Below are 11,303 nucleotides of genomic sequence, written 5' to 3'. Positions count from 1 at the left end.
GTAAATGCTGAATCATGTGGGCTCACTTACCCCCCCCCCTCACCTACCCCCCCAATCTGACCAGTGAGCAGCGGACCCCAAAGGCTCAAGGCCATAACAGTTATTAAACACCTGCAAGACATTTGTTGCAGTGGTGGAGATGGTGGTGGCCAGGAGACGGGCAGTGGTGGAGATGGTGGTGGCCAGGGGAAAGGATACGGGTAATGGTGGAGATGGTGGTGGCCAGGAGATGGGTAATGGTGGAGATGGTTATGGCCAAGAGATGGGTAATGGTGGAGATGGTTGTGGCCAAGAGATAGGTAATGGTGGAGATGGTTGTTGCCAGGAAATGGGTTATGGTGGAGACGTCTGTGGCCAGGATACAGGTGATGGTAGAGACGATTGTAACCAAGAGTCGAGTAATGGTGGAGATGGTCGTGGCCAGCCAAAAGGCAGGCAATGGTGGAGATGGTTGTGACCAAGAGATGGGTAATGGTAGAGATGGTTGTAACCAGGAGCCAGCTAATGGTGGAGATGGTTGTGATCAAAAGACAGGCAATGGTGCAGATGGTTGTAGCCAGGAGACAGGCATCTGTAAAAGGGGAGGGGGAAGAAAGAAGACACGAGATAGTAAGGGAGACGAGAGAGAGAGAGAGAGAGAGAGAGAGAGAGAGAGAGAGAGAGAGAGAGAGAGAGACCAAAAGATGTCCAAAGGATGCAGTGAAAGATCAAAAGACGGAGACTAAATTGAGGACAATACATGACAATAGAGAAAAGAACCTGCCCCTCAGTCCCATTCTTGTGCACGGCTCGTAAAGGGGAAAGAATCCTTTGTTCCAACTCAGATCTTTCAGAAAGAGAGAGAGAGAGACATGTTACCCCTGCTCATCTCACAAGGTTGTGTGGCCGCCACCCCATCTCATCTCATAGTGACGTGTCACACAGCTCATGTCTCAAAGTGAGGTCTTTTGTCCCCCCAGCTCACCTCACAAAGCTGTGCCTGAGCTCATCTCACAAAACCATCTGGTAATGCAACTCATCTCAGGGAGACAGCTTTGCATCCCAGCTCATCTCACTGGAGAGCCTTATGTAATCCATCTCATCTCACAGAGCTACTGTGAAGGTCCGTCCCTCTTGGAAACAAAGAGGGCGCACCTCACAAAGGAGATGGTCGATGAAAGAAACTGCAATGAAAATGAGCTGCATTTCGTATTAACACAAGTGCTGAACCCCTCTAGGGCAGGTTGGCGGAGGCATGGTTCGCACTCCGACTGTATATGTTGGTCAAATACATTACTTCTTACTTTTGATATGAGAATTCAATTTCTTTTCCCCATGGTTTCAGTAAATAAGGATAGACCACTGAGATGGGAAGTGTCTCTTATCAGTTTATATTCTTGCTAAAGAATCTAAGAGAAAATTTCACCTCCTTTCTTCATGAATAAAACTTTTTGTGACAAAGTGTACCTTGGATCTCATAATATTCTAATAAGCAGTGAAGTTGAGATTTTTATATATGTTGGTATTTCCTTCTCTAAATTTTGCATATTCACATTGGCTATCACCACCAGTGTATTTACAGTTCATTTGCATCATCTTCATAAACAGCTGAAGCACAGGTGAAGCCATATATTATCCATGAGACTGTGTATATACACGACAGTCGTGCAATAATCTACTTTGCCGCCTTCAGTAGGAGAGAGATTTTTCATTACTTCCCATTTCCTTTCCGCAGGTGAAGATGAGAGTCCCAACTTTGAGCGTCAGCTGGCATGGAGAGAGGAGGAACATAGAGCTCACACTCGAAGACTTCTCCTTCAGATAGCACAGCTAAAGGATGAGCTGGCTCGAGTACAAGCCAACAGTAGGTAGTCAGTCGTTGGGTCATTAAGAAAAAAGATCTTCCCCTTAAACATGCATGGATTCTAACACACCCCCCAATCCTCAGGGATTTTTAGTGATGCATATTTGTAAGTGTAGAATGGTCAGCAAGAGAGCAGCTGGTGAAATTTGTTCCAGATGCTATAATGTTGAAGAGAATGTGTTGGGTCCAAAACTATTTTTCCTACTTGCCTTGACCTCTGACCTTTTTCACATGACAGTCACTAGAACTGCTACTCTCACTAAGGGAAGGCAACTGGAGAAGGTTGGCCAAGAGAGAGAGAAATGTAGAACACACTACATTCATAAAGCCATATTTTTTTTTTCTTTGGATTTTCAATGCCACAGACACCTGGTAGTCAGAACATCCATTCTTATCCTTCGAGAAACACTCTTCACTTTGAAGATGAATTATGGAGACCCCTGACCACTTGGAGTATAAAGTGTTAATAGGGAGAGGTGACACAGACAAAACCACAACATGATATGCCATGAATGACAAATTATATGTTGGGATCTCTTTTCTCTTGAAAATATCCTTTGGGAGTCTGAAATCTAATCATATGATGCCATATTCTAAGGCAGACTTAGGACTTATTGTTTATTCTTACCATAAGCAAACACATCAAAGCACCCGTCATTTTTTCAAAAGATGGTTCGGCTGGAGTCTGTGAACCTTTAAGATAAAGGAGACAAAAACCAATGGTGACTTTCAAAAGCACCTATATTCTCCCAGACAAAAATACAGATGTGGACACATCACCCTTTATGGTGGATGAGATGATCAAATTAGTAAATCTACTCACACATCATTAAAAGTCCATGATGACCGTCAAAAATTAAAAGTACTAGGTACAAATGAATCCACTTAGATTCTGTTTTCTAATGTGAAGATATATGTACATACATTATGATAAACAAGCAAACAAAAAATCCAGGAATGCCTGTCGTCAAACACTCAAACATCATTTCTTATTGGTATGACAAACATGGAAGACTTTGATAATACACCACTAAAATCAAAAGATGCCACATGTACATACAGCAAGAGTAAGCAGAACAGTGTAAGTATCAGAGTTCCAAACCTGATTAACTAGGCAAATATTAAAATTTTATACATATCAGATAGTGGTGAACTTATGACACTCAATGGACAAATATTTGCACTTTGACTTATCATCCAGGTTCTAGAGAAGAAGTTTTCAACTTTTTATATGACGAGTACCCCCCTTGAAGGTCACCAAAATGTCACACATTTCCTGTGAGGGTCTGAGAGATGTTCTGGATACTCGCTTGAATTCAACCATCACTGGTGATGGGTCATTATAATGACACTTGACCAGAATACAGTCGAAAACCCATCATCAAATGAGTCTCTCCTGATTATATTGGCAATTTGTTGCTGTCATTGCTGTGAGTTTTTAGTTTAAACTAATTATTGTCTAATTAAACGTAGCAAGGCAATGGTGTTGATTAAATCACAACACCTATTTACATCTTTTCAAAAGAATTACAGTGCTTTCTAGTATCACTGAAAGTTAATTTTCAAAGTGTTTCACAATGATCCCAAACCGTTAGACCAACTAGTCAGATCATAAACTGACTACTCAGCAAAATGGTTACTATCACTCTGGAAAGTATACCAGTCTCCCTGGACACTCAAGGCTTCGTATAATTTGTTCCTTAAAGTTCATTTTTCTTGGCCATTCAACAGTTTAGCCATGCATCAATCCCTTACGACTGTGTTTGACACTATGCTGAATTGTCATTTGAAGGATCTAGATCCTGTATTTACTCTTTTCTTTATGGATGATTTTTTTCCTTTTTGCAGAAGCTGACTTAGAATCTTCAGAGAGTCCACTTGGGGCAGGAGTGGGGCCACCTCCACCTCCTCTTAGCACCAGCAGTCACACTAAGAACAGCAGTAATGTAGTCTTGGTGGATGGCCCTTGTGGGGCCCTCATACAGCACCAGGTGGCCCAGTCCGAGATTACGCAGGGTATCTCACTTAACAATGAGTAAGTTGTCATGTTCATCTTACATATTGCACTGTAGGACTACCTTCATTTGGAAAAAAATTCTTCATCCAAGAACTTTAGGATCAAATTAATCAACATCTTGTGTTTTTTCAATTTCATTTTTTCCATACACCATAGAAAAAAATTTACCCAATATTATATTGGCCATCTTTAATACTAAAATAATATTCCTGATGATAGCCAGGTTTATCCCCTCTCTGGATATTATACTATTATACAACTGTCCTTAAATGAGACCATACAAGCCTCATCAAAGGCAGCTTTTTACTCATAGTATAATCTTGTGTTGGCAGAGTCTAGCAATGCCGATATGATAACTTATATACTAATTTATTTGCTGCAGCATATTTATTCTATACAGAATCAAGTTTCACATTATTTTTTTTTCTCAAAAGAACTTCTCACTCAAATAGTGAAAGTAGTGCAGTCTTCGAGATCCTTGAGCCCCTGGAAAAAGGTTCTGACAACACCACAGTCTTTTCTTAGAAAGGGTTCATGGGGCAATAATGAATAGATTATTTCTAATGACTCTCAATTCTGGTTGTATCTTGTTATGCAGTTTCATTACACAGCAAACTAAAAATACAAAAGAAAACAATGAATGATAATAGCCCATTTGGTTGCAAGGTTTAATCTCTCACTATGACCTCAACATTCATTATACCCAACTGCAAAATGCTCCATTTTAGGAAAGTACAAATGGATTTGCAACAAGTCTTCAGTTGGAAATAGTATCAATCTGCATATATATTTAAAAAATACAAATTCAAAATTGATTTCCCCTGTAGACCTTACTTCAGCAGCTTATTGTCTGTCAAAAGGGCAATATTATTTTTTTTTGCTGTGCACCAGACTTACATGCAACATTGTGCTTTCTTGGTGATGCAAACAATACTAAAAGTAAGAAATAAAAGTTCACATTCAAATTCTAAAGGCTGAACTTCAACCTGCTTGTATTAAAGACTGCACTTAAGAACTCGCTACGCACAGTACATAAACTGTGCCAACCTCAAGCAGAGATTATACGTACTTAGTTTAGGGGATGAACTGACTGCAAAACATTTGAAGGTTTACACGTGTACTTCCACAAAATCATAAATTCATACTTAAGAAAGGGTGACAGGCAAGTATCCTCTTTTACTCTACTGTACAATTACAAGACAGAAAGGATATATTGAAAACTAGAAATGTCAAGATCTGTGAGGACATGTAGTATGTCTCCCTTTTAAATATCTTTGTGCTAACACTCGTTAAGATGGAGAGTGATGCCTCCCTTCTCCATTTTAAATATCTTTGTGCTAACACTCGTTAAGATCAAGAGTGATACAAAGGCAATAAGAAAGAGGGTTGTGGGTGGGGTGCTGGGATATCTGGCCATTGTGAATCAAAATAAATACCTGTCAAGTTTTAATTCCAAAAAAGAGGAGGATTACCACTTTGTGGTTGAATGTTTGAAAGAAAAGCAGCAAAAGCTCTTTCTCATTCTACAGAAGGGAATATAATGATGAGAGGTTTTGCCATGACGGCTCCCACAGTGTTCAGTTAAGGTTCTTTATGAGTAAACTATTCAAACTGGACAACAAAAGGCAGCAATGATCTGCTTTACGTCAGCAAAATTCACTTTCTTTTTCCAGATATGAGGTGGTTGCCTTTTCCCATTTCACATGGTCTAGAGTGTATCCTGCAGAGCTTGGTCTAGGAAAGAGGGTGGTGGAGAAGCCAATAGGTTTCAAACGTCGAGATATTCTTGCTGCTCTCACTGCTGCTCTTGATCACCTCAACACACCAGTACCTGCCAGGTGAACTTATAAGTTTCTTACAGCATTAAACATATATCATGTAATCTGACCCTCTTTGTTTCCAACAAATGGGTTAACAATTATTTTACGGTCTTTTTGTATTAAGATATTACCATTACGTTTTGGGAATTCATACTGTACAAAATCCACAAAATCCTTTGCATAATATTTTGAATATATTATTTTTGAAGTGTAAACTTTATAGTAGGCGCACTGCTTTGTCTCTTTTTGTCATGCATGTTTTACATACTTCACTCAGAGTGGGTTCAACCATTCACACATCTCTTTATTTCAGTATAAGCCCTTCTTTTTCATATATACATATATATATATATATATATATATATATATATATATATATATATATATATATACTCTTTTTTTTTTTTTAGTTTTTTAGTAACTTGCATCCTTTTACAGATTCACTGTTGATGATTTTGTGGAAGGAATGTACCGCACAGTACCCACTAGTGGAACCCAGTTCGAGTTATTGTTTCATGACCGTCATGCCAACCATACCTCACATCAGTACCGCACTGTTACCCTAATGAGGCCCTTTGCACCATTGACTGTAGTTACCAGAGTACAGCACAACACAAAGCAACTGGTGAGACAGTCATACCGCAGTTTATAAACTGTACCATAGTACATTATTACTAATATGAGAACTGCAGAGATAGGTCCCACATAGTCATCTATATTCCAAGGCTTCCCAGTTTTTTTACACCTATCAACTCATCATATTTCAAAACCTTCAGAGACACTCCATTGAAATAGTTTGTGGTCTGTTTAACATATGAAATTACTGCACTCACATCCCTATTTCTTATCAAAGGAGGTTGCATATTCTTGCGAGTTATCTCTGCAACTCATTTTCTGGTCACCACAGCATAAAATTTAGACGATTCAAGCTGGTTTTGTTTGCATTATTTTCTTGGATAAATCATTGGCCAAGTTTGGTAGCATACTCCATAAGATTTTTGGTACTTTCAGCTCGTTGCAGTCAATATCACTCTTCTTGTATATCTTGGAAACTTTTTTACATAGAAGAAAGTGGCACTTGCAGAATCTTCACCACCCACCAGAATTTCCTTATGATTCTATAGATTCCTTGCTCCATCAAAGTGTCATTGTTACCCCACACTTCCTTAGCTGGTCTACTCACTATATCTAGTCTTCTACCTGTAAACAAGTACCTTAGCAGTACTTTATTTGCCTTTAAATTTTTCAATCCTCACTTTATCAACTTTTCCACTTCAGCATTCAAAAATTAATCCCATCTACTTACACTATACATACCATCAGATGAAAACAGGCACGTCTTTCTTATGCAATAGTTATATGAAGAGCACCATTTTTATAAACCTAGCCTGACCTAATACATCACATCTTTCCCATTCATTGCCATACTTGAATCTGCATTGTATTGTACCATGTGATTTTCTTGATTCTTTCCTTCATTACTTTACTTTACATGATTCTTACCCTTGTAATTACTACATAGACTCTTTGCTTACTTTCTTCACATGGTATTTATATCACAGAATCCGTCCTGTCACCTAGAACATTACCTGCTTGTCATGCTCTCCCACATATTGCATGAAAGCACTTTCGTACTAGATCACCTTTCATTTCGGACTCTAACCCTAATACCAAATGTACTTGAAATTTGATAGCCATTTTTTTTTTTTTTTCAGCTTCTTTATCACTTCATGCATAAGTTAAATTGTGATTCTTTTTATCATTATTTGCATGTTTATTTCAGCACCCATTATATCAGGTGGATCACAATGGATCATGGGCATACCTTTCAGCTTTATGTGCCGATTTAACCACTATTCCCTGTTTACTATCTCTCGTGCTTTTAGTGCAGGTTCAGGTAACGCAAATCTCATTACCAGCCATAAATGCTAATTCTTACTGACTCTATCAGCCATTTTATTTTGATATGAAAATTATCAGAAAATCTGACTTCAACGTAATCAAGTGATAATTCTACTTTGTTGCCAGTTTTGACCATTACTTTACATGCACTTACATTCTGTTTTTTCTCTCTTTCCACACTCATTGCTAATATTCTTTTCTGTTGGTCAGGTGAGTTAGGAAGCTTCATATCTCTTGCTACCTATGCCAGACTTTATCTAAATAACAATCATCAGTAAATCTTTAAGAAGAACAAGTAAAGCATCAATGAACTACCTAGTGGGATGAGCTTGGGCCTGGGTTATAAGAAGTCAATATTATAAGGCTGCCTCACTAATGAGGCATCTCCTATTTGTTTCTGTAGACAAATGATAGATCATGCAAATGTGACACAAGATTCATTAAACATAACCTCAGAATATGTAAGCGAAAGATTGATGAAACCTCTGCAACAATGCCCATGGACAGTTACATGTTTAGCAGTTATGAGAGTATGATAGAACGGGATTATTTTCAGTAATTTCTATGAGGTTCATATACTTCCTAGCTCAATTAATTTTGGGATTACTAAGAACTTTCACCAACTTTCTTTGCCACTTCTAGTATGTCTTTCTGTAAGAGCTGAAAGCAGTCCAAATTATCAACTCTCCAGGATAACATGAAAATTTGACTTGCCCACTGTTGCTTTCCATACACCTAGAAACTTTAGAACTCTCCACCTCTTGTCACGTCTTTCCCAATAACCAGGACCTGGAACTTTTTTTTTTTAGGTTTGTCACTTCCTCCACAATCTATAAATACTTTCCCTAGTCTCTTCGTTTTTCCCTTTCATTGACCTCTTATTATTTCAATTTAAGACTTGGCTTCATGTGGATTTTTGTTCATGACTAAAGCCTCCATAAAAAAAAAGGTTCCATTTTTGTATCCTCAGTTGGCATTGGCTTAATTACTTCTCCAATTATTCAATTATCCCTATATCAACTTGAATTATTTCATCAAGTTCCGTGGTTCAACATCTTGGAGTGCAAGCAAAAAGCAACTGATTCACTAATCAAACTAACATACACATCAATTAGTAGATATTTTGGACCAAACAGGGAATCTGGAATGATTATTTTGAGATAAGAAAGGAAGAAACTTACTGAATGCAGTTCATGATGACATACCATGCTTTAGGTGTGAGAAATTACATAGCAAAATAAGATAGGTATCGATTATATTCCCTTGCACATTTCATTAATGAATGTTTAAAATCTTCTGTTGTAGACCGTTCCTTATTTTCATGAATAATCACATAACTTTATGTACTCTTTTATTATGTCCATTACAAATCCTCAGGAAACTAAAATGATTGGCCTAATCTGTAGTATTGCAGTTTTTTATGACTTGATCTTTAAAGGCAATATGTTAGTGTGAGGTCTTGAAGTCTTCATATTTAATGCTCAACTTTCATTAGGCAGTTATGTCATCATCTTTATCTATGCCTTGGCTACAACAGCAGTGAGAGTATAATACTTGTCGTCCTGTCTCCACAACAGATCAACATTGTCCTGCCTCTATCAGGAAGAACAGAAACATTCCGAGGATTTATGGACAAGCTGGTGACTGTAATCCTGCGTCATGATCGCCGAGTCTTCCTAACTGTTGTTTATTTTGGTCACGAAGGCTTACAGCAAGTGAGAAATATTATTACTAATGCATCGAAAGAGGCCAAGTTTAGACACATTAAGTTGCTTACCCTTAATGAAACATTCTCAAGAGGCAAAGCACTCCAGGTAAGATTTTAGGGAAACAGCAACTTTTTTGAATTTAAACATTAGAGTCTTATTTTGATAAACATAAAAGCATTCCAATAAATGCAGTCATCATACTTCATGTTGGTATATAGTTATGATTCAATTGTTTGACCACATACATACATAGCCCTCATTTGTGTTCTATAACATACTCCCACACTTAGTATATTCATACAAATATTATTCTTTCTAATCCCTCTCTTGCACCTTTAGTCTATCCCTAACTACTTAAGTAACCCCTGGAACTGCAGGCACCCATCTTTTTCTTACACATATGTTCCCATTGTATTTTAAAGATGAGTGAGACACTCAAAAACCAGTGCAAATCAGTGCTTACCAAGCCAAAATTCAACCTAATGACAAACAACTCAAACAGTTTCTTCGTAGATGGCAATTCCCCAAGTTACACATGGCAAATCTCATCACCACATCACAGGACTGTGAGGGGCTGTTGGAATATGAATAAGGCCAAGCATTTTAGCCCCAGGACAAGATTCCTGGAAATCTGTCTTCATAAAGAAACATTAAACACCTCTTACATGAGCACTAAACATCCTCTGGGATAAAATTCAGGAAAGTAGAATCATCCCAGAAACTTTTCAACTGACTTAAATCATCCCACTATACAGAGGAGGAAGCAAAGCCATCCCAGAAATCTTCCAGTCAGTAGCAATAACATACATGATATCATAATTTTCAAGAAAGTACCAAATGATCTACGTAGCCCAGGATGATCATGCCTTTATCATTGTTTTATTACAATAAAATCTTAGATGCATTGGAGAACAAAAGAATGCCATGTTATGCTCAGACTTTGCATAAGCCTTTGATAAGTATGATCACGGTGTTATAACACACAAAGTACATAAGACAGGAATAACCAGAAAAATATGAAGTATACACTGGACAATATTTTGACTAAAAGATCACAAAAGCATTGTTGTAAATTAGGCTATTTCCAGGGCCTCCATGGTTAAACACTTAGTTCCCTAAAGAATTCATTGTAAACCCCTACACTTCCTCATTTTCATATCTGATATTGCTGCAAATATGAGTCATAGTTTCATATCACACTTTGCAGATGATACCAAAATAAGTATGAAAATCTTAACAGGAGACACCGATAAACTACATCAGATAAAGCAAAGTGTTCCACTGGGCTACCAAAACCTAACATGCTTTTTGTTGGGAAAAAGTTCCAATTCCTTTGGCAGGGAAGAATGAAGAAATAAAAAATTTAAATAGCAGACATATACAAGCATCATCATATTATGAATGAACAGTGCAATGTGAAGGATCTCAGTAATAACATCTGAGACGACCTTAACTTTAGCAAACACAACAAAGTACGGTAACATTTTCCTTTCCTCGGCCCAAGGAAAGAGAGAAAAAACCAGCATCTACACTCTGCAAGGGATTAATACTCTCACGAACAGAATACTGATGTATGCTGATATTACCTTTCGGGGAGGGTGATGTTAGAACACAGCCCACAGTAACAGTTTAAAAGATATGATCTATTGGGAACGACTGTATTTACTGAGACAGTGCTCTACTCTGTAGATAGGAAAGGTATATCATAATTTACACCTGGAAAATCCTGGAAATCACATCTACCAATGTACACTCAAAAATACTTCTTTTTGGTACAACAGACATGGAAGACTCTAAAAAGCAATACTAATAAAATCAAGAGTTGCAGGAAGCATCAGAAAACTCCATGAATTCCAAGGCTGTTCAATAAGCCATCAGAAACATTATGGAACATACAGTGGAGATATCTTTGAAGGTTTTGGATAAGTATCTACAAAGTATACCAGACCAGCTAGGGTTTGGTGGTTACGCATTTCCAACAGCCAATGACCCAACGGCAGCTTGGGCTTAGC

The 11,303-nt window shown here is 37.9% G+C and overlaps 1 protein-coding gene across 1 annotated transcript in view; it reads left to right on the top strand.

Moving 5' to 3' along the window:
• The window catches only part of LOC139761384 (chondroitin sulfate N-acetylgalactosaminyltransferase 2-like), a 31,524-nt gene that overhangs the window by 16,390 nt on the left and 3,831 nt on the right, over positions 1–11,303 (top strand). The window contains 5 exon segments of the mRNA XM_071685515.1: positions 1,715–1,843; positions 3,692–3,878; positions 5,534–5,698; positions 6,119–6,305; positions 9,160–9,396. Coding sequence (XP_071541616.1) covers positions 1,715–1,843; positions 3,692–3,878; positions 5,534–5,698; positions 6,119–6,305; positions 9,160–9,396 — 905 coding nt within the window.

This window comes from Panulirus ornatus, chromosome 40 (genome assembly GCF_036320965.1).
Source record: "Panulirus ornatus isolate Po-2019 chromosome 40, ASM3632096v1, whole genome shotgun sequence".
NCBI lineage: Eukaryota > Metazoa > Arthropoda > Malacostraca > Decapoda > Palinuridae > Panulirus > Panulirus ornatus.
This window is presented reverse-complemented; position numbering and strand designations above follow the sequence as displayed.